This window comes from Amblyomma americanum, chromosome 6, assembly GCF_052857255.1.
Source record: "Amblyomma americanum isolate KBUSLIRL-KWMA chromosome 6, ASM5285725v1, whole genome shotgun sequence".
Taxonomy (NCBI): domain Eukaryota; kingdom Metazoa; phylum Arthropoda; class Arachnida; order Ixodida; family Ixodidae; genus Amblyomma; species Amblyomma americanum.
Window position 1 is genome coordinate 103,387,504 of NC_135502.1, and position 24,425 is coordinate 103,411,928.

The 24,425-nt window shown below is 46.9% G+C and overlaps 1 protein-coding gene across 1 annotated transcript in view; it reads right to left on the bottom strand.

Annotated features, from left to right (window-relative positions):
• Positions 1 to 7,796: 7,796 nt before the first annotated feature.
• The window catches only part of LOC144095427 (uncharacterized), a 43,454-nt gene continuing 26,825 nt past the window's right edge, over positions 7,797 to 24,425 (bottom strand). The window contains exons 3-4 of the mRNA XM_077629170.1: positions 8,503 to 9,168; positions 7,797 to 8,174 (exon numbers count right to left, since the gene is read on the bottom strand). Of these exons, the coding sequence (XP_077485296.1) occupies positions 7,797 to 8,174; positions 8,503 to 9,168 (1,044 nt within the window). The remainder of the gene's footprint in view (positions 8,175 to 8,502; positions 9,169 to 24,425) is intronic.

Below are 24,425 nucleotides of genomic sequence, written 5' to 3' on the forward strand. Positions count from 1 at the left end.
ATCGACTGCTAAAAAAAACGCATCTTTCGTCGCTGCACAGCATCTAACTCTTCTGTGAGATGTAATGCTTACCGTAATTTGGCATCGAATTACAAAAATGCCTTTTTCAGCACTTATTTCAAGATAACCTATTTCAAGATACCTTGCCTAAACTGCTGAATACTAAGCCAAGCAAGTTCTGGACTATCCTTTACGTGGAACCGAAAAAAATATATGATACTGAAAGATAACCACGGTGCCCTGGTTTCATTGAATGAATGTGGCACTTTATTAAATCGTACATTTTCTTTGTGTTTCGTAAAAACTACGCCCGTTACTCTTCCCGACATGCCTACCTTTGACTCCCAATTGATGCATGCCAGCACCATTGACTCGGAGAGAATATACAAAGTTGTTGGTGGGTTGATGGGGTTTAACGTCCCAAAGCGGCTCAGGCTATGAGAGGCGCCGTAGTGCAGGGCTCCGGAAATTTAGACCACCTGAGGTTCTTTTACGTGCACTGACATCGCACAGCACACAGGCCTCTAGAATTTAGCCTCCATCAAAATTCGACCGCCGCGGCCGGGATCAAACCCGCGTCTTTCGGGCCGGCAGCCGAGCGCCATAACCACTCAGCTACCGCGGCGGCAATTTACAAAGTGATTGATAATGTTAAACTCTCATCTTCTGCACGTGCTGATGGTATCAGCAACAAGATGTTGAGAAGCAGTATTACTTATCTATCACTTATGTTATCCGAAATTTTTACTCAGTCATAGCAGGCCGGCATGGTCCTTGACGACCGGAAGGTGGGCAAGGTGTTAAAGTACACAAGACTGGTGATTTTCAGACCCTATAAACTACAGACCAATATCATTAACTTCTATTCCATGCAAATGACTTGAACATGTAATCTGTTCTACCCTCATGATTCACCTTCTGTCCAATTCTTTTTTTACAGCCCCTCAACATGGTTTTCGAAGAATTCGTTCATGTGAAACACAGTTAATCGCATTTACTAAGGATATTTGCAGCTTTGGATCGTTCTTAGAATGTTGATTGTATATTCATTGACTTTGCTAAACCCTTCGATACCGTGACTCACCTCTTCTACTTCTCAAACTTAATAAACTATACATAGATAGTGGTGTATCAAAGTGGGTTGAGTTTTTGGCCGGTCGTACTCAGTATGCAACAGTTAATGATCATAATTGTGATATTTCTTCAGTAACAGCGGGCTTTCCTCACGGATCTGTTCTAGAACCTCTCGTTTTCCTAATCTATATTAATTATCCTTCCTGATCTCATAACATCATCTATCAGGCTGTTCACTCACGAAAGTAGCATATACAGAGAAATTTCCTACTGTTCTGATAGCTTAGTTCTTCAATCTGACATTAATAACATTTCTCCTTGGTGCGACAATGGCTAATGAAGCTTAATGTATCTAAATTTAAAGCACTTAAAGTACCACGAATACCTTACAAAGGTAAAGCGCATCCATATATTCTAAATGGCTCTTCCTTAGCTTTTGTTTCTGCGTATAAGTAACTTGGCGTATGCATCACCAATGACCTCTTATGGAAAACGCATATAGAACACATAACTGATAACGCTAATCGCATGCTTGGTTTCCTTCGCCGTAACTTTTCACTTTCTCCGGTTAGTTTAAAACTACTGCTGTACCGAACGGTCGTCCGATCTAAATTAGAATATGCGTCTTCTGTATAGGACCCTGACATGAAATCACTGATTAATACTTTAGAATCTGTTCAGAATCGTTCAGCCTGTTTTATCTAGCGTTACACTCATTAAACGAACTCAAGACCTTCCAGATCTTTCTGTGCGGCGTCAGCTTTCTAGACTTTCCCTTTCCACAAAATATACTGCAGAAATTAATCGCTAAAGCAAAGTATTTTCACTGCTCCAAGTTACGCATCATCTCGTATTGATCACCGATTGAAAGTGAATGTTCCCAGTTGCAAAACTAACCAGTAGTTTCCTTCTTTCCTGCCCAAGGCAAGCTCAGATTGAACCACCTGCCCGCCTGCATCTTCTCCATCCCAGTGCCAGAAGCATTAAAATCTGCGCTTCTTCATCATCTATGTTAATCATTCTTCTTTGTATTTGATTTTGCATAATTACCACTCTTACCTGTAACGCCTCAGTGGCCCTGATAGTAATGAAATAAACTTGCAAATAACAGCCTATTGCAACTGAAAGCCTAAACCAGTCGTCGGATGCGCGGCCTCTGCACTGCATGGTACTCCTTCTCCTTCCGGAGTAACTACACTCAGGGTGGTTCCCACGGTAACCACTCTCCGAGTGTGGCGCCCACGTCCGTCTAGACCTCGTCCTGTCACGGCAACCGTCTTCTTTTTGCAGATTCTCCAGCTCTGGGCGCATCCTCCTCTTTCCACGATAACTGCCAGAGGCTCTATTCACGCGCTAACCACATTCCGGTTATGCCTTCCTAAGCTGTACTCTCCTACTTCCGCGTTAAACATCCTTCTCCTTCCGAGCACCTACCCTCAGTGTAGTTTGCGTGGTAAACACCCAAAGGTATCACCTTATTACGCTTTAGCCATAGCCTATTCCTTGCACGGTAAGAACGTTCCGGTGGTTATTCCTCCCTTCTTGTCACTCTCTCCGCATTCCACGGTAGCCAACTTTCGTGCTGTTCTCGTGGTCACCACGTTCCAAATTCAACTACCTATAATTAAAAACTTTCGAATAATTACAAACCACAAGCTGTAGAACACGGATCGCCGTCTGCTATGAATAGATACCCATCTCTAGCTAATGTTCACCAAATGAGCTTAAAATATTCTTTGTCATTATACAGCTGGTTTTGTGTGCCGCTGCAAATCGCTGTTATCACACATGTGTACTGAGTTTTCATGTTTTTTCCCCTATTTTTCTTTCCACTGGCAACCTTGCAATACATTCTGTCCGTTTCCGCTGGCTTTGCACGTATACAAATCCCTTAAACTTGTTCATATGTGTTCACAATTTCACGTTGCTTTAAATATTGTTGTGAAAATGAGGTTGATCTAGCTATGTGCGTTTCATCCTGTACACTCATTTTTGAGGTTCTTGGACTCAGTCAGGCTGTTTCATGGCAGCTTTTAGCCTTAGAATCTCTCCGTCATGCGTCACATTTATTGGGAAAGTAAGGCGCAGTGAATTCAATTAAACTGCGAAACATGACATGACACTACATGTCAAATGCACAAAACACCATGATTACTCTAGCTATTTCACATTCGTGGTCCGGACCTGCAGTTATTGCCTCTACTTAATATAGATTGATTCCTTAAGCTATCTAGCGCCTCGCTAGCCATCGTATACTGCTGTTCTCTTCCGAGGCGGAACATTACATTAGTTTTTTGCATATTAACTTTGCACCCACTGTTTGGCACTGCCTCTCTAGGTCGTTGGTCCCGCTTTGCAAGTTCTCCTATGAGTTACTTATGAAGGCAATGCCATCACAGAATCGCAGGTTGCGTACATTATATGGTTTTCCTGCACCCTAGATTCACAGTGCACGCAGAACTCCTGAGCTTTTGAGGCAGTCAAATGCTTTATCATAATCTATGAAGGCTATATATAGGGGCTGGTTATATTTTGTGCATATCTCTACCACCTCATTAATAGTACCCGTTACGAAAGTAAGTCCGGTCCTCTGGTTTATTGAAGTCTAAGGTTGTCCTGATTATATGTGCGGCTACTTTTGTCACACGTTGTAGGAAATGGACAGCGAGATGATTCGTCTAGAATTTTTTTAGCACTTGGCGCCGCTTTCTCATGGATTAAGGTGATTTTAGCGTTCTTCCAAGATTCCGATAGGCTCGCGGTCTTCAGACATTGAATATACACCGTAAAAGATTTTTCTAGAATAATATCTCCTCCGTCCATCATTAGATCTGCTGTTACCGGATCCTCGCCAGCTGCTTCCCCCATTTTGCATTGACTCTAATGCTTTTTTTATTCTTCTTTTCTTTACCGGTGAAATTTCAAATTATTTTGCACTACCTTTTTTCTCATCACCATCCTTATTAAAATGACCAGTGGTTAGATTAATATAGAACTCTTCGGCTACTTTAGCTTCCTTACCCATATTTCTAATGACACTGACCTCTTTGTCTCTCAATGTATGCGCGTGATTTTTTCGCATGACTTTCTACCTCTTCATCGAATTTATGCTACCTCGGTTCTTGAAAGCATGCTATCTTCTCTTCATTTATCCCTCTTATGTCCGTTAACTTACGATTATTGATAAGCTTTGATAGCTTTACCATTTCCATTCTATTTGGCGCTTCCTAATCAGATATTTCGTCTCCTGACACAGCTGCCGATATCCTGTCTAACATTCTTATTTTATACCGGATTATGGATTATTGCTTCAATGTCAAGGTCTTTGTCCTAGGTTAAACGCGCCAATATACTTTTTCTCTGTATCTTTTATTTGTTTTACCGCCAGCAGTGTCTCGCCGTCAGTAGAGCAACTGTTGTCTGTTTTATTGTCAGCAGTGTTCTGTACTATCGCGCTGTAAACATATGCGTCGAAGCAACTGCCTCTTGTTAAGCTTAATTGTGACAGCTGCCACGCGGTTGCTGATGCTATATATATATATATATATATATATATATATATATATATATATATATATATATATATATATATATATATATATATATATATATATATATATATATATATATATATATATATATTGTTATTTAAATATACTGTCAATCCCCAGAGGGATTGTAACAGGGGTGGGTATAGAAAAACAATTTTACAGTATTATTAAAAAAGAATTATACCAGAGAGCGGCACAATCGACTGGTTACATTAATACAGGACGTGTCAAGGGATATGTACAAGGAAGTCAAGAGGCAACACAGAAAACTTACTGTGTTTCAAAATACATAAATAACAATGGTAAGTACACAATTTGTAAAATTAGGATCATAAAATACATGCAAGTAATGCAGCACAAAACAATGAAAGCAAAATGATCAATGTGATAATAACACAGACACCATACAATAGTTTTACTCTGCGTTTGGCCACAATAGTGCTTCTTCTACAAGCTGGGTAAAATTTTCAGGCGAGCTTTGTTGTGCAATTACTGGATCAAATTTGTTCCCACTCGCGCACTGCGAGAGGAAAAAAGGAGTAGAGAAAGGCGTTGTTTTTACATGACAATTCCTTAATTGTGAGAGCGTGTTTGTGGCGTGTGTTTCTAGAACGGTTGATACTAACAAAGGCTAAGGGATCAACCTTAAAGTAATTGTTAAACAGTTCAAATAGGAACTTCAAGCCGTGTACTTTGGCTCGGTTAGTGAGCGTCGGAAGGCCTGCGAGATGCAGTAGTTCAGTTGGGGAATCGGTGCGGCGGTATCTGTTGAATATGAAACGAACAGCCTTGCGCTGCACGCTTTCTAACATGGTCACATCGTTTTTCACGTACGGAAACCAAGCTATGTTGGCATATTCAAGAACTGGACGAATGAGGGGGACATATGCGAGTTGCTTAGTGCAAGGAGCAGAATGACGCAGCATACGTTTGAGAAAAAATAGTTTTTTCGTAGCTTTTCTTGTGACGTTTCGAACGTGCGTTGACCAGTTAAGATTTGATGTTATCGATACGCCCAAGTACCGATACTCCTGCACTTTACGTAGTGGGACGTTGTCTTTTTGGTGTCTTTTTCTTGCTAATTGTCATGGAAACTGTTTTGTCTGGATTCATAATCATCTGCCATTTATTGCACCATTGCGCGACACCATTCAGGGCGTTGTTAAGGTATACGTGGTCATTGGAATTTTTTATCTCTTGATAGATTACGCAATCATCTGCGAATAGGCGAACTTTGACATATATATCCCTGGTTACGTCGTTAATGTAGAGTAGGAACAAAAGCGGAGCAAGTACTGAGCCCTGTGGGACGCCGGATAGAACAGGAACCGTGTCTGAAACGCATTCACCAAGCTGCACAAACTGGTAGCGATCTGCAAGATAGTCACTAATCCAGGGAAGAACCGGGCCGTCTCCAAATAAGTTCTCTAGTTTAAATAACAATTTCATGTGGGACACCCGATCAAAGGCTTTTGATAAATCTAAAAAAGTGGCATCAATTTGTGACTGGTCGTTTATGCCTAATGCGAAGTCATGGAGGGTTTCAATTAGCTGGGTAACGGTAGATAGGCCGGATCTAAACCCATGTTGGTTTTAATTAAGTAGATTGTGTTCTTCTACAAACTGGGTCATGTATTTAAGTATTATATGCTCCAGTAATTTACAGCACGTGCAGGTCAGTGAAATGGGGCGATAATTAGTCGGTGAAAATGAGTTGCCTGACTTGTGCACGGGGACTGCTTTAGCTATTTTTCATTCTGATGGTAAACGGCCTTCCCGGAGTGATTTTTAGTAAACAAGAGAAAAACTTACTGACTGGTTCCGCATACCATCTTAGAAAAGCATTTGGGATTCGGTCCGGTCTGTTGCTTATCTTCTCGTCTAGACTCAGCAGAAGCGATAACAGTCCGCTCTCAGATATAATTGGAACGCCTGGCAGTTTGACGTGAGCGGTAGTGCTGGGCCTGCATTCAGGAAGCTGGTTGTTGTCTGGCGTAAAAATTGACTGAAAGTACCGGTTGAATGAATTTGCCTTTTCTCTGCCTTCCTGGGGGGATACCGGCGGATGAGGGTTTGGACGTTGATTTATATGCCAAAACTTATACGGGGCTGTTTTGATAAAATTGTTTAAAGTACTACTGCAGAAACGTTCTTTCGAGCATTTAATTTTACTCTTAAGTGACTTTGTTAATTCCTGGATCCGCAATTGGTAGGCTGAGACAGCTCGTAACTTGTTATATTTGCGTAGCCTTTTTATTTTGCGCTTCGTATGTATTATTTCACGCGTGATCCAAGGATTTTGCTTACGGATGACCTTTTTTGTTGAGGGTACAAAACGGTCAATGCAATGCCCAATATGAGCTTTGAATTGAAGCCAGGCCTCGTCTATGCTGGTTTGTTCGTTGGTGCAGAGATCATAGAAGTCTGGAAATTCGTGAGCAAGGTATGTAAGTATGGCTGCGCCATCAGCTCTATTAAATACGTGTACACTTTTAAATGGACGATGAGAGCGGATGACATTCGTTAAGGGCAAGGTGCACACCTCCAGTTCATGGTCAGAAAGGCCTTCATGTGTATGAATGTTAATTGTACCGCGGAGGAAGTGGTCTGTAACAAATATTAGGTCGAGAATTGTTCTGGACGCTCCCTGGATGCGAGTGGGCGTGGAAACAAGCTGGCTTAGATTAAATGTGAATAAAAAATCAAGCATTATGGAGCTTGCCACAGTTCCTGAACCCAGAGAACTCCAGTCAATTTCTGGAAAGTTAAAATCTCTTGCCATTAGTATCCTGCTGCCAGACATATGCTTTAACATGTAATCAAACAAGGAATCTAGGTACGAGTTTTCTGCGTTTGGTGGCCGATAAACAGCGCCAACGTGCGCGATACCATTTGTCAGATAAATCTTACACCAAACTGCTTCAACTGTTGGAACATCCGGCATGACTGAATATTTTATGTCACCTTTAATAAGCAGAGCGACGCCGCCTCCTTTTGATTCCCCGTCTTTTCTTACAATTGTGTAGCCCGGCGGCAGAGTTTCACGGTCTGAAATGTTTTTGTGTAACCATGTCTCTGTAACTGCGACAATATCGGGTTTAAAGGCCAGCACGATAGCTTCAAGTTCATGTGTTTTGTTTGTAATACTGCGTGCATTTAAGTTGAGTACAGTTATTGACGTTTGCTCCTGGTGATTCGCTTTCCAGTGTTGTTTTGATCTTTGTTTTTTGGCTTAACTGGAACAATGACACTACTCTCACTATCCCACGTGAAGAGCTGACCATTTATTTTCACTTTGTCATATACCAGAGATGCCTTTTCTTTTCTATCACAGTGTTCTTTAGTGCGGTCCCATAATTTTTTCCTAACATTCCTGACAGCAAGCGAAAAATCTTCTCCAATGAAGTAACCGGAATCTTTTAGTTTAGAACATTGTTTAAGAATGCTAAGTTTGTCTCGGTAGTCAAGAAACTTCAAGATTATAGGCCTAGGTCTAGTTTCGTTGTCTTTACTTGGTCTGCCCAGACGATGAATTCTTTCAATGTCTGTCTTTGTAATTCCAAGTATAATAATAATAATAATAATTGGTTTTTAGGGAAAGGAAATGGCGCAGTATCTGTCTCATATATCGTTGGACACCTGAACCGCGCCGTAAGGGAAGGGATAAGAGAGGGAGTGAAAGAAGAAAGGAAGAATTAGGTGCCGTAGTGGAGGGCTCCGGAATAATTTCGACCACCTGGGGATCTTTAACGTGCACTGACATCGCACAGCACACGGTCGCCTTAGCGTTTTTCCTCCATAAAAACGCAGCCGCCGCAGTCGGGTTCGAACCCGGGAACTCCGGATCAGTAGTCGAGCGCCCTAACCACTGAGCCACCGCGGGGGGTCCAAGTATATCCTCAAAAACCGTTTTCGTGACAGTTTCATGCAAAGTGTCTGTAGTTTCATCCCCCTGCTCCTTAACACCATAAATGATTAGATTAGACCGACGGCTTCTGTTCTCAAGCTCATCGATTTTGCTGGTCATGGTAGCAAGGTTACGTTCTAATTCCCTAACTTTCCTGGCGCACTCCGTGACTTGCGTTTCAAGCCCACTAATTTTTTCAAGCTTCATTTCTATTGCAATAAGCTTCTGGTTGGTTACAGCTTTACCTTTCTTAATTTCCTGAATGTCTTCAGCAATTATCTTCAGCTGTTCAGCAATCGTATGGTCAATAGGGCCGGGATTTTCTTCGATATCACCGCCAAGCAAAAGCTGATATCGGAGCGACACAATCACATTCAAGAGCAATTCACAAAGCGGCTGTGGGCACGGCAGCAACAGTAAGCAGACGTTACTTCTAAATGATTTCCCGTAACGTTTGCTCACCTGTGCGAAAAATACGAACGGGTTGGTGACGCTCATCTTGGCGTTGCCGCCGCGCCCACTGCCGAAGGATCCGGCGAAGCCGCATTTTATACTGGATGGTCCTGATGTCCGTGTCGATGCGTTTGTGGTTTCCGTTGATAGCCGCGTGGTGCCATACGAGATATGATAGTCGCGCTGGTGAAAAGTGGCGGGTCGAAACGCTGGGATAATTTCATCGCCTCCAGTAGTCCGAATTATGTTCACTGACGCTTGATATGCCGATGGCGGCGCCTCTGGTAGCAGCAGCAATCCGAGAAAAACCTGTGCGAAAAATGCGAACGGGTTGGTGACGCTCATCTTGGCGTTGCCGCCGCGCCCACTGCCGAAGGATCCGGCGAAGCCGCATTTTATACTGGATGGTCCTGATGTCCGTGTCGATGCGTTTGTGGTTTCCGTTGATAGCCGCGTGGTGCCATACGAGATATGATAGTCGCGCTGGTGAAAAGTGGCGGGTCGAAACGCTGGGATAATTTCATCGCCTCCAGTAGTCCGAAGAATGTTCACTGACGCTTGATATGCCGATGGCGGCGCCTCTGGTAGCAGCAGCAATCCGAGAAAAACCTGTGCGAAAAATGCGAACGGGTTGGTGACGCTCATCTTGGCGTTGCCGCCGCGCCCACTGCCGAAGGATCCGGCGAAGCCGCATTTTATACTGGATGGTCCTGATGTCCGTGTCGATGCATTTGTGGTTTCCGTTGAAAGCCGCGTGGTGCCATACGAGATATGATAGTCGCGCTGGTGAAAAGTGGCGGGTCGAAACGCTGGGATAATTTCATCGCCTCCAGTAGTCCGAAGAATGTTCACTGACGCTTGATATGCCGATGGCGGCGCCTCTGGTAGCAGCAGCAATCCGAGAAAAACCTGTGCGAAAAATACGAACGGGTTGGTGACGCTCATCTTGGCGTTGCCGCCGCGCCCACTGCCGAAGGATCCGGCGAAGCCGCATTTTATACTGGATGGTCCTGATGTCCGTGTCGATGCATTTGTGGTTTCCGTTGATAGCCGCGTGGTGCCATACGAGATATGATAGTCGCGCTGGTGAAAAGTGGCGGGTCGAAACGCTGGGATAATTTCATCGCCTCCAGTAGTCCGAAGAATGTTCACTGACGCTTGATATGCCGATGGCGGCGCCTCTGGTAGCAGCAGCAATCCGAGAAAAACCTGTGCGAAAAATGCGAACGGGTTGGTGACGCTCATCTTGGCGTTGCCGCCGCGCCCACTGCCGAAGGATCCGGCGAAGCCGCATTTTATACTGGATGGTCCTGATGTCCGTGTCGATGCGTTTGTGGTTTCCGTTGATAGCCGCGTGGTGCCATACGAGATATGATAGTCGCGCTGGTGAAAAGTGGCGGGTCGAAACGCTGGGATAATTTCATCGCCTCCAGTAGTCCGAAGAATGTTCACTGACGCTTGATATGCCGATGGCGGCGCCTCTGGTAGCAGCAGCAATCCGAGAAAAACCTGTGCGAAAAATGCGAACGGGTTGGTGACGCTCATCTTGGCGTTGCCGCCGCGCCCACTGCCGAAGGATCCGGCGAAGCCGCATTTTATACTGGATGGTCCTGATGTCCGTGTCGATGCGTTTGTGGTTTCCGTTGATAGCCGCGTGGTGCCATACGAGATATGATAGTCGCGCTGGTGAAAAGTGGCGGGTCGAAACGCTGGGATAATTTCATCGCCTCCAGTAGTCCGAAGAATGTTCACTGACGCTTGATATGCCGATGGCGGCGCCTCTGGTAGCAGCAGCAATCCGAGAAAAACCTGTGCGAAAAATGCGAACGGGTTGGTGACGCTCATCTTGGCGTTGCCGCCGCGCCCACTGCCGAAGGATCCGGCGAAGCCGCATTTTATACTGGATGGTCCTGATGTCCGTGTCGATGCGTTTGTGGTTTCCGTTGATAGCCGCGTGGTGCCATACGAGATATGATAGTCGCGCTGGTGAAAAGTGGCGGGTCGAAACGCTGGGATAATTTCATCGCCTCCAGTAGTCCGAAGAATGTTCACTGACGCTTGATATGCCGATGGCGGCGCCTCTGGTAGCAGCAGCAATCCGAGAAAAACCTGTGCGAAAAATACGAACGGGTTGGTGACGCTCATCTTGGCGTTGCCGCCGCGCCCACTGCCGAAGGATCCGGCGAAGCCGCATTTTATACTGGATGGTCCTGATGTCCGTGTCGATGCGTTTGTGGTTTCCGTTGATAGCCGCGTGGTGCCATACGAGATATGATAGTCGCGCTGGTGAAAAGTGGCGGGTCGAAACGCTGGGATAATTTCATCGCCTCCAGTAGTCCGAAGAATGTTCACTGACGCTTGATATGCCGATGGCGGCGCCTCTGGTAGCAGCAGCAATCCGAGAAAAACCTGTGCGAAAAATACGAACGGGTTGGTGACGCTCATCTTGGCGTTGCCGCCGCGCCCACTGCCGAAGGATCCGGCGAAGCCGCATTTTATACTGGATGGTCCTGATGTCCGTGTCGATGCGTTTGTGGTTTCCGTTGATAGCCGCGTGGTGCCATACGAGATATGATAGTCGCGCTGGTGAAAAGTGGCGGGTCGAAACGCTGGGATAATTTCATCGCCTCCAGTAGTCCGAAGAATGTTCACTGACGCTTGATATGCCGATGGCGGCGCCTCTGGTAGCAGCAGCAATCCGAGAAAAACCTGTGCGAAAAATGCGAACGGGTTGGTGACGCTCATCTTGGCGTTGCCGCCGCGCCCACTGCCGAAGGATCCGGCGAAGCCGCATTTTATACTGGATGGTCCTGATGTCCGTGTCGATGCGTTTGTGGTTTCCGTTGATAGCCGCGTGGTGCCATACGAGATATGATAGTCGCGCTGGTGAAAAGTGGCGGGTCGAAACGCTGGGATAATTTCATCGCCTCCAGTAGTCCGAAGAATGTTCACTGACGCTTGATATGCCGATGGCGGCGCCTCTGGTAGCAGCAGCAATCCGAGAAAAACCTGTGCGAAAAATACGAACGGGTTGGTGACGCTCATCTTGGCGCTGCCGCCGCGCCCACTGCCGAAGGATCCGGCGAAGCCGCATTTTATACTGGATGGTCCTGATGTCCGTGTCGATGCGTTTGTGGTTTCCGTTGATAGCCGCGTGGTGCCATACGAGATATGATAGTCGCGCTGGTGAAAAGTGGCGGGTCGAAACGCTGGGATAATTTCATCGCCTCCAGTAGTCCGAATTATGTTCACTGACGCTTGATATGCCGATGGCGGCGCCTCTGGTAGCAGCAGCAATCCGAGAAAAACCTGTGCGAAAAATACGAACGGGTTGGTGACGCTCATCTTGGCGTTGCCGCCGCGCCCACTGCCGAAGGATCCGGCGAAGCCGCATTTTATACTGGATGGTCCTGATGTCCGTGTCGATGCATTTGTGGTTTCCGTTGATAGCCGCGTGGTGCCATACGAGATATGATAGTCGCGCTGGTGAAAAGTGGCGGGTCGAAACGCTGGGATAATTTCATCGCCTCCAGTAGTCCGAAGAATGTTCACTGACGCTTGATATGCCGATGGCGGCGCCTCTGGTAGCAGCAGCAATCCGAGAAAAACCTGTGCGAAAAATACGAACGGGTTGGTGACGCTCATCTTGGCGCTGCCGCCGCGCCCACTGCCGAAGGATCCGGCGAAGCCGCATTTTATACTGGATGGTCCTGATGTCCGTGTCGATGCATTTGTTGTTTCCGTTGATAGCCGCGTGGTGCCATACGAGATATGATAGTCGCGCTGGTGAAAAGTGGCGGGTCGAAACGCTGGGATAATTTCATCGCCTCCAGTAGTCCGAAGAATGTTCACTGACGCTTGATATGCCGATGGCGGCGCCTCTGGTAGCAGCAGCAATCCGAGAAAAACCTGTGCGAAAAATACGAACGGGTTGGTGACGCTCATCTTGGCGCTGCCGCCGCGCCCACTGCCGAAGGATCCGGCGAAGCCGCATTTTATACTGGATGGTCCTGATGTCCGTGTCGATGCGTTTGTGGTTTCCGTTGATAGCCGCGTGGTGCCATACGAGATATGATAGTCGCGCTGGTGAAAAGTGGCGGGTCGAAACGCTGGGATAATTTCATCGCCTCCAGTAGTCCGAAGAATGTTCACTGACGCTTGATATGCCGATGGCGGCGCCTCTGGTAGCAGCAGCAATCCGAGAAAAACCTGTGCGAAAAATACGAACGGGTTGGTGACGCTCATCTTGGCGCTGCCGCCGCGCCCACTGCCGAAGGATCCGGCGAAGCCGCATTTTATACTGGATGGTCCTGATGTCCGTGTCGATGCGTTTGTGGTTTCCGTTGATAGCCGCGTGGTGCCATACGAGATATGATAGTCGCGCTGGTGAAAAGTGGCGGGTCGAAACGCTGGGATCCCTTCATCGCCTCCAGTAGTCCGAATTATGTTCACTGACGCTTGATATGCCGATGGCGGCGCCTCTGGTAGCAGCAGCAATCCGAGAAAAACCTGTGCGAAAAATACGAACGGGTTGGTGACGCTCATCTTGGCGCTGCCGCCGCGCCCACTGCCGAAGGATCCGGCGAAGCCGCATTTTATACTGGATGGTCCTGATGTCCGTGTCGATGCATTTGTGGTTTCCGTTGATAGCCGCGTGGTGCCATACGAGATATGATAGTCGCGCTGGTGAAAAGTGGCGGGTCGAAACGCTGGGATAATTTCATCGCCTCCAGTAGTCCGAATTATGTTCACTGACGCTTGATATGCCGATGGCGGCGCCTCTGGTAGCAGCAGCAATCCGAGAAAAACCTGTGCGAAAAATGCGAACGGGTTGGTGACGCTCATCTTGGCGTTGCCGCCGCGCCCACTGCCGAAGGATCCGGCGAAGCCGCATTTTATACTGGATGGTCCTGATGTCCGTGTCGATGCATTTGTGGTTTCCGTTGATAGCCGCGTGGTGCCATACGAGATATGATAGTCGCGCTGGTGAAAAGTGGCGGGTCGAAACGCTGGGATCCCTTCATCGCCTCCAGTAGTCCGAATTATGTTCACTGACGCTTGATATGCCGATGGCGGCGCCTCTGGTAGCAGCAGCAATCCGAGAAAAACCTGTGCGAAAAATACGAACGGGTTGGTGACGCTCATCTTGGCGCTGCCGCCGCGCCCACTGCCGAAGGATCCGGCGAAGCCGCATTTTATACTGGATGGTCCTGATGTCCGTGTCGATGCATTTGTGGTTTCCGTTGATAGCCGCGTGGTGCCATACGAGATATGATAGTCGCGCTGGTGAAAAGTGGCGGGTCGAAACGCTGGGATAATTTCATCGCCTCCAGTAGTCCGAATTATGTTCACTGACGCTTGATATGCCGATGGCGGCGCCTCTGGTAGCAGCAGCAATCCGAGAAAAACCTGTGCGAAAAATGCGAACGGGTTGGTGACGCTCATCTTGGCGTTGCCGCCGCGCCCACTGCCGAAGGATCCGGCGAAGCCGCATTTTATACTGGATGGTCCTGATGTCCGTGTCGATGCATTTGTGGTTTCCGTTGATAGCCGCGTGGTGCCATACGAGATATGATAGTCGCGCTGGTGAAAAGTGGCGGGTCGAAACGCTGGGATAATTTCATCGCCTCCAGTAGTCCGAATTATGTTCACTGACGCTTGATATGCCGATGGCGGCGCCTCTGGTAGCAGCAGCAATCCGAGAAAAACCTGTGCGAAAAATGCGAACGGGTTGGTGACGCTCATCTTGGCGTTGCCGCCGCCTCTCTCTCTCTCTCTCTCTCTCTCTATATATATATATATATATCTTGTGAGGCAGAAGAACGCACCAGCAAATTCACCTTTTTACTTCAGGTAGGCCGAAGCAGCAGCTACCGACTAGTCACAGCTTAGCAACACTTCGTCTTCTTCGCACGACCCGATGACCGATGATGATTACGCTGAGATGAAGATGAAGGTCACTCACAGTGCTTACAACATTCCCCCTCCCGAACGAAAGCGACCATCCTGGTCGCAAATTAAATCTTAAGGTCGGCGGTTAAAGGGTTTCAAGCGCGACACGTGCACAATCTCGGTGCCGCGACACCGACGATCGCGAACAGGCGATGCAGGTGTGATGAGATAGTTTACAGGGGAAGTTTGTTCCAGAACCGTGTACGGGCCAATAAAACGGCTCAGAAACTTTTCACACAGGCCGGGGATGCGAGTAGGTGTCCAGAGTAGCACTTCGTCTCCAGGGCGGAAAGACACTGAGCGATGAGTCGCATCATACGTGCTTTTCCTGGAAGCTTGAGTGGCTTCAGTTTGAAGGCGGGCACGATCACGGCAGTGGGCGATACGAGACACGAACTGTTCGTGGGAAGGCGCGGCAGACGGAGTAGAAGCTGTGAAGAAAGATGCTTCGAGGGAGAAGGTAGGATGGCGGGCATAAACAAGAAAAAACGGAGAGTAGGTGGTGGTTCGTTGAACGGCAGTGTTGTAGGCGAAGGTTACAAAGGGGAGTAAAGAGTCCCAGTTGTTGTGCTGAGGGTGAATGTAGGTGGATAGCATATCAGAAAGGGTGCGATGAAAGCGTTCTGTGAGGCCATTGGTCTGAGGGTGGTAAGGAGATGTAGTTTTATGCACCGTGCCTGAAGCATGAAGCACTGCGGCGAGGACGGTGGAGAGGAACGACTTGCCACGATCGCTAAGGAGGAGGCGAGGGGCGCCGTGGCGAAGAAGTATGGTGTGGAGGAAGAAGTTGGCGATTTCGGAAGCGGAGCCGGAAGGAAGTGCTGCGGTTTCAGCGTATCGGGTGAGGTGGTCAACGGCAGTAACGACCCAGCGGTTGCCAGCTGGAGTCAAGGGCAGGGGTCCATACAAGTCGATTCCGACGACTTCGAAAGGTGTGGAAGGACATGGGAGAGGTTGCAAGAGACCGGCAGGAGGCGACGTAGACCGCTTGCGTCGTTGACAAGGGATGCAAGACGCTACGTATTTTAATACTGAGGTTGAAAGGCCAGGCCAGAAGAAACGACGTTTGATGCGGTCATAGGTTTTGTGGTACCCAAGGTGACCTGCGGTGGGGTCGTCGTGGAAGGCTTGTAGAACTTGAGGACGCAGGGAAGAAGGAATTACGGGAACCCATGTGTGGCCCAGTGGGCTGTAGTTGTGCCAAAATAATGTGCCATCCTGTAACTTGAAATTTTTGAGCCGACGACGGAGACGGGCATTTGGAGGTCTAAGAACACCGCTGAGACTATCAATCAGCTTTTGACAGTAAGGGTCAGCACTCTGGTGGTGAGCAAGATTGCAGTGTATATCTGGCATGGGAGCAATATAGGCGGCGCTCAAAGACTGCATAACTGTAGGGTTTAAATGGCTTGACTCCGTTGGGACAGGAGAGGAATGCGAGGACATGGGTTGCGACGGCAAAGCAATAGGGCAACGAGAGAGAGCGTCGGCGTCCTTGTGCTTCTTGCCCGATTTGTAAGTGACAGTAAAGTCGTACTCTTGAAGGCGGAGGATCCACCGCCCGAGACGACCGGACAGATTTTTCAAAGTGGATAACCAGCATAGGGCGTGGTGGTCAGTGACGACTGTGAAGTGACGGCCGTACAGGTAAGGACGAAACTTCTGAACAGCCCAGACGACGGCGAGACATTCTTGTTCGGTAATAGTGTAGTTTTGTTCCGCAGAAGTCAGAGTTCGGCTCGCATAGGCAACAACATTTTCTGTAGAGGTGTTTTGGCGTTGCAGAAGGACAGCGCCAATGCCATGGCTACTGGCGTCGGTGTGCAAAATTGTCGGTGCTTTATCATCAAAATGGCAGAGGACGGGACCCGAAGTCAGAGCACGCTTCAGAGTTTCAAATGCTTCTTCGCAAGCAGGAGACCAGATGAAAGGCGTGTCGTTGTGAAGAAGCGCATGTAAAGGTGAGGCAATAGAGGCGAAATTGCGGATGAATCTGCGGAAGTATGATGCCAAGCCGAGGAAACTGCGGAGATCTTTGACCCGAGTTGGACGGGGAAAGTGCAGCGCAGCAGCGATTTTTTCAGGGTCAGGCTTAATTCCTTCGCTGCTTACGAGATGGCCAAGAACTTTAATGGATTTTGATGCAAAACGGCATTTCTTCGTGTTTAGCTGTAGGCCAGCGCTGGAAAGTGCTGTCAAAACTTCATCGAGACGAGTAAGGTGATCAGGAAATGACGAAGAAAAAATGACGATGTCATCTAAGTAACAGAGACATGTTTTCCATTTGAGGCCGCGGAGAACTGTGTCAATCATACGCTCGAATGTAGCAGGAGCGTTGCAGAGTCCAAAAGGCATTACATTGAATTCGTATAAACCGTCCGGTGTTGCAAAGGCGGTCTTCTCTTTATCATCTTCATTCATGGGGATCTGCCAGTAGCCTGATCTTAAGTCAAGGCTGGAGAAAAATTGGGCACCTTGTAAACAATCGAGGGCGTCGTCAATTCGAGGGAGGGGATACACATCCTTACGAGTTATTCTGTTTAGAGCACGGTAATCTACACAAAAACGAACCGAACCGTCTTTTTTTTGCACTAGCACAACAGGCGATGACCAGGAACTAGACGATGGGCGTATGATGTTGCGTGCAAGCATGTCAGCAACATTTTCCTGAATAACTTTGCGCTCGGTTGGAGAAACACGATAAGGCCGGCGTCTAACTATGCTTGATCCGTCGGTGAGTATGCGATGCGTTGCTGCAGCGGTTTGACCCAGTGTGCCGGAATTGACGTCGAACGAGTCTGCGTGCTTGTTCAATACAGCGAGCAATGCGTCTGTCTGGTCTGTTGTCAGGTCGGTGCTGATCGTGTGGCGAAGTGCTGCACTGAGCGAGGCAGGGGATGAATCAGAGCGATCGGAGGTGGAAATGGGAAGAAGTGTGACAGGCTGGGCGGAAGCAATTGATGCAACAGTAGAGTCGCGTCGCAGAAGAATGGGCTCTGATGTGGTGTTGAATGCGGCGAGAAGAGAAGAACCGCTGGAGAAGCGAAGAAGGGACACGATGATGATAATACCTCTTGACAGGAGACGTGGGCTGGGTGTAATCAGGACGTCGCCATCGGTGACGGCGTCAGAAGTCACAGATAGAATATCTTCGTTGCCCGGATAGAGGACGTGATCGGCAAGCATAACTACACGGGAAGAAAGTGGTTCTCTATCGGCAAGAATGTTGCATTCAGTGACTTCAATAGTGGGAGGGGAACACGTAATGACTGCTGAGGCGTTTTGGAGGAAATCCCAGCCGAAGATGAGTTGATGGACACAGGAGGATAGGACAGCAAACTCAATGAAGTGCAAGATGCCATCAATGGTGACTCGGGCTGTACACGCTCCACAAGGGTTAATATTCTGTCCATTTGCAGCACGTAAAGGAGGACCGGTATAAGGTGTGCGCACTTTTCGCAGTTTTAAACACAAGTCAAGTTTCATAATAGAAATAGCGGCGCCGGTATCAATTAAAGCTTCCAGTTCATGTCCCTCAAGGAATACAGTCAACATGTTTGATGGGAGCAGAGGAGGAATTGGAGCGACGACAGGCGGTGCAGAAGCTGAAGATGGAGGGCGAAGGGGCGACGAAGTCCGGCGAAAGGGTGACGGGGAGCGACGACGCGATGGCCGTGCTGTCCTAGACCGGTCAGGAGAAGTCGACGGGGAGGAAGAGGGACGGAGGTCATTATCGGTGTAGTACTGGCGAGGAGGAAGCTGGTAGGCGTCGTCACGTCGAACGTACCCATAGCTCGCACGCTCATCTCGCAGTCGTCGGCGACAAACGCGTGTTACATGGCCGCGGATTCCGCAGTAGAAACATACTGGACGAGGTGGGAGAGGCCGCCAATTACCATACACCGGTGGTCGCGGGGACAGGGCGGCGAGGCTGGGTGGGACGGGCGCGTGATGGACAGGAGGACAAGGAGGAGGAGCCGCAGTGACTTCAGCATACGTCGGAACGTAGGGAGGGGCTGGTGGTTCTGTAGCCATGGGACGATTGAGTGAAGTAAGCTCCTCCTTGATAATGCCACGCAACCCAGTAGATTGAGCAGGTGGGCGTGAGAAGGCAGGAACCGACGAAATATCATTGTGGAGCTCTTCCCGTATTATAGATCGTATGATGGTGCGCAGATCAGTTTCGGGAATTTGGCTCGGATCCCAGGTGTTGTTGAGGCGGCGCGACTGTAGATAGTCAAGTCGCTGGCAAGTGGCACGAATGTCTGCCACCGTGACGGGATTTTGGGCAGCTAGAGCTGCGTAGGCAAAAGAGCCAATTCCTTTTAAAATATGTCCGACACGTTCAGCCTCGACCATGCCATTGTTAACTCGCCGGCAAAGGGCGAGTACGTCCTCAATGTATGATGTGTATGTCTCTCCTGGAAGCTGCACACGGGTCTCTAGCTTCTTTTGAAAAGAGGTCGGACCAGCACCAACAGTTCCAAATATCTGGCGGATCTGTGTCGTGAATTGAGGCCAGTCAGGAATGGCGTCCTCATGGTTGAGGAACCACGTCTTAGCCACGTCACTCAGGTAGAATGAGACGTTGAGTAGCTTCATAGAAGCGTCCCAACCGTTAAAAGCGCTCACCCGATCGTACTGCTGTAGCCAGTCTTCGACGTCGTCACCGCGGAGACCGGCGAAAACCGGAGGGTCGCGCTGACGTGAGGTAACTGACCAAGTTGGGTGGGTCAAATGGTGCTGAGCAAGTGCACCTTGGGATGTCAGTGGTGCAGAGGTGGCATGGGCAGCCGTGGGATGCCCATCGGTAGCTACAGGCGCCGGAACGGTGAGAGCAGGGGGATGTGACTGCGCCATGGCGGTTGATGTGCCGCCAAGAACACGACCGGAACGGAGCTCCAGGGGGTGCCGCGTTGAGGACGCTGGGATCAGGAGTCACCTCCACCACTTGTGAGGCAGAAGAACGCACCAGCAAATTCACCTTTTTACTTCAGGTAGGCCGAAGCAGCAGCTACCGACTAGTCACAGCTTAGCAACACTTCGTCTTCTTCGCACGACCCGATGACCGATGATGATTACGCTGAGATGAAGATGAAGGTCACTCACAGTGCTTACAACATATATATATATATATATGTATGTGTATATATATATATATATATATATATATATATATATATATATATATATATATATATATATATATATATATATATATATATATATATATATATATATACTTATGAAGGGAGCCAACAGTCAACGAAACCAAGTTGCATAGGGGAACGTTATTATTATTATTTGTTAATGTGTTGTGCTTATCAGTGGGATAATATTACTCAGATTAATAAATCGCTTAAAGAAAATTACTTATAAAGCAGCAGAAAAAAATAACGTTCCCCTATGCAACTTGGTTTCGGTGACTGTTGGCTCCCTTCATAAGTTTGTCAAACGGGCCCCTCATTTACTTTACCTTGTCTGCTAATATATATATATATATATATATATATATATATATATATATATATATATATATATATATATATATATATATATATATATATATATATATATATATATATATATATATATATGAAGGGAGCCAACAGTCACCGAAACCAAGGTGCATAAGGGAATGTTTTACTTTTTTATGTGTCGTGCTTATCAGTGGGTTATTATAGTACTTAGATTAATCAATCGCTTAAAGAAAATTACTTATAAGGCAGCAGAAAAGACAACCATGCCGCCGGTGGGATCCGAACCCACGACCTCCGAATATCGCGTCCGGTATTTTATACCCCCTATTTTTTTAACACTTTCTTCGTGAGCAACTTAGTATGACAATATAATAGAATACTGAAGCTATGAACGTACAAACAAAGAAGTAAATTATCTTGCTGTACACAAAAAAAAGCAAAAAGGGATACCTAATTCGCGGCTGGTGCAGGACTGAACATTCAATGAAGCAAACATAAGTGAAGTTTACGTCGCTCACGATAAAGAAAGTAAGTTGGCACCTGATATCCCAGAACTGACACATTACGCAAAAGATTACATACAGCAGTGCAGATTCAAGTGTAATGCCAAGTAAACACTTCGGATGCAGCCTAAGCGAAAGAATGTCGGAGATTTTAAACTTGGCCTATGGCACTTCGGAGGCCATTCCATGTTACAAACACAATATTCTTGGTGTACGCAAACAGTAAATTGTAAAAAAAATTCACGTTTTGCCAAACGCAGCGTATGGTGAAAAAAAAATTGTATGATATCAAAATTCGTAGCATAGCAAACCACAGGAGAGAAAGCGTAGTTCACGATAAAGGGCAGCCATAACGCTCTTTGGATAAAAAGTAGGCATGCCTGCGCTGACAACACCTTTTCCTCTATTATTCAGTTCTAGACAACGCTCATATTTTATTCTCTTTAGAACAGCGCATTCTATTATCTCTCGGCACTGTGTCAGCTTTGAAACATCCTAGGTGTTCTTTTCCCGCCATTCTCGATGCAAAGTCGTATAGGCATCGAATTAATATCTGATATGCTATCTCCGATAAAAAAAAAAACAGGAAATGTAGTAATCGGGCAGGCGAACCGATTAAGAAAGGTCTGGCAGGGTAGCGGAATGGAGACAGTGATAAAACAAAATATGCATAGTGTTGCGCAAAGCTAGTTGAGGGTTTGAAATATGCTTGGAAGTAGTGGCGGCGACTAGCGAATAAATAAGTTTAATGCTAATGACTGGGAGAATTCTGTGGGATAATGACGTCAATCTACCTGATAAAGAATATAAATAGTGTTACCATGAGGAGCAACGTTCTTGGATTTTTTGAAAATTTTCAATGCAGCGCTTGCAGAGCGACCACAAACCCAAGAAATGCCATGCTTGCATTGTACTAAGAAATTGTGCAGGTTAACAGCTCATAGCAATGACTGAAATCTATACTTGTCTACTCTCTGTCTGCATAGTTCCTCTAAGGTATCCGGTAAACATTTCTTTATGTGTGTATTGTTTCCTCTGTCCGAATGCCCGTCCAGTCCAATGACCACTATCAGTGCCCTAAATTTTGTGCATAAAATTGAATATCTAATGAATAACGACCTTATAATTGTTTATAATTGTAGTTAACCATTTTCATGATGAAACGTTTCCAACACCATTGTCTGCTATGATTTTCAAAAGACAGGAACCTGACATGAAGAGCAACCTACACTTCAATGCTTTCCAAGACTTGAATGCACATCTTAAGTTGCAAGTGCCCAGTGTATAAAGTAGCAGAGATTCCGAGTAACCTCTCAATTTTACTGTCGGGTTTCCGATGTAAACGCACCACCTTCACTAGAATCCAGCGGAATATGTTCGTTGCTTACCATCCTGTACGGCGTCCAAATAAGCAGCACTTACGGGGCATAAATCAATGAAAACTCGCAATAATGTCTACGTGATCATAAGAAATAGAGGGCGAATCGTTGCGAAGAGCGAAAGGCTTGCAATCATCATTCGCCATTTCGCCCCGTATCGGTCATGAGCGTAGAGGCACGCATTTCCACAAATGACAAGCCTATCGAGAGAACCTGAAGACGCTGCTCAAGGCGCCTTGCTTTCTTTTATTTCGTTTCTTACCAGGATATTGCGATTCTCTCGGGAAGAAGTAGCGCGGCCGCGGGCTCTCGTTTAGAGCGAGCGCTCTAGCCTTATCTCATCGTTCCTTGCGTGCCTATAGGCAGGAGATTTCATGGTGGAGCCTACCCTCTCAGTTCAGTGTACGCCGCCCGAGTACCTATAAAAGGGCTACACATATATAGAGAGGAGGCAGCGCTTATCATCAGTCCTTATGACACGAGTGCCTGAAGGCTGCTCCACCTCCTACCATAATCAAAGCTTCTTCATCGACCTCCTTCTGAGGACATACGCAAAGCTGAAGGCGAAGGCAGTCAGGCGGTCCCCTTCTATCAACAGCAGCGTCCTTTCTTGTCTGAAAGACGGGATCTAGAGCACATCACGAAAAAAAAATAAACGAATCGTTCGCAAAAACCTAACGCGCCTTAAAATTTGGTCATTATAACACTCAGTTTCAATCTAATTAGGTTTGGGCACATCAACGAGGAAAGCAGGGCTTACGCAGCATCAAAACAGCGAAGCACCAAAGAGAAATTGAGCACTGCCAGTAATGTCATGATTTCCTGAGACGCATAGACAACTGAGTAATACAAAGCTGATGCACGGCTGCAAGTGGAAGTCACTATGTTCGTACGACATCCAAATCAGGGGCAAAAGAAAGAAGTACTATTTGTTTCTCTCGCAAAAGTCTGCATGCAACCTGACAGTAGCGAGGACTAACAGTGTGTATGTGGCTTCCTTGTTTATGCAAGAACATGAAGAAAAACAAAGTGACGTCTTCCTTGCGCATTTTTTGCGTTTTGCTTTTATCCGCAATTAATATAATCAGAAATTAGCCGTGCGAAACGATATACCTTAGTATTTTCGCCTTATTTCAATGTTATTATTAGTATTTTTTTACATATATTGCAGACGAATGGCAGATTCCGCAAGTTGGTAGTCCATTACGAGCTTTTTTCAACAGCGCTGGAGAGCAGGACAAAGAACAAGAAGAGACGAACACAACAGATGTTGCTGCGCTTACGAATATTTCCGGGAGCTTGATAAAATTTGTGTACTTAATATATGTAGTCGAGGATGATTGACGTGCTTTGACACATGTTTCAGGTATGCGTGTTCGCTTTAAAAATTATGAGTCTCCTTTGAAACAAGTCGAAATTGGTTTTTCAGCAAAGGAAATTGCCTTATCATTGCCTTAAATCTTGGTGGACACATTAACCGCGCCGTAAGGGCAGACAGGAAGCTGGGAGTGAGGAAGAAAAAGAGAAAGATGTGCGGAGTGGTGGGCTCCGGAACAATTTTCGACCACCTGGGGATCTTTAAAGTGCAGTCGCATCACACAGCACGCGGGCGCCTTTTGTGTTTCACCTCCATTGAAGTGCTGCCGACGCGGACGGGTTCCGGCCTGAGAACTCCGGCTTAGTAGCCGAGCGCCCTAATGACTGAGCCACCGCGGCGGGTACTCGCCGGGCGATTTAAGGAATTAAGGGCGCATGAGAAAAAGGCACTCTTTTTAAGAGCGGTAGCTATTACTAATTACGTTTCAAGATTTCGTGGGGAATTCTACACCCCTAATCACAGCGCTATCTATGGCAGCAAGTACTCATCACGATTCGAGATTTCGTGAGGTCTCCTACCACCCTGAGATCAAAGCGCCTGTGGCTGCAACTAGAAAACAGCGCATATCGCATTGAGACTTGTAGCGCCATCCACAATACCATTGTACAAACAAATTCCACGTGCCAATGATGACGTCATATTTTTATTTTTAGAGTAGTTTAATTTTATGGCGAATTTTCAAAAGTTAACCATTTAAATATTTTAGTTAAGTAAAAATGCACAGCAGTCAGTCGTGTCTGTTATGCGC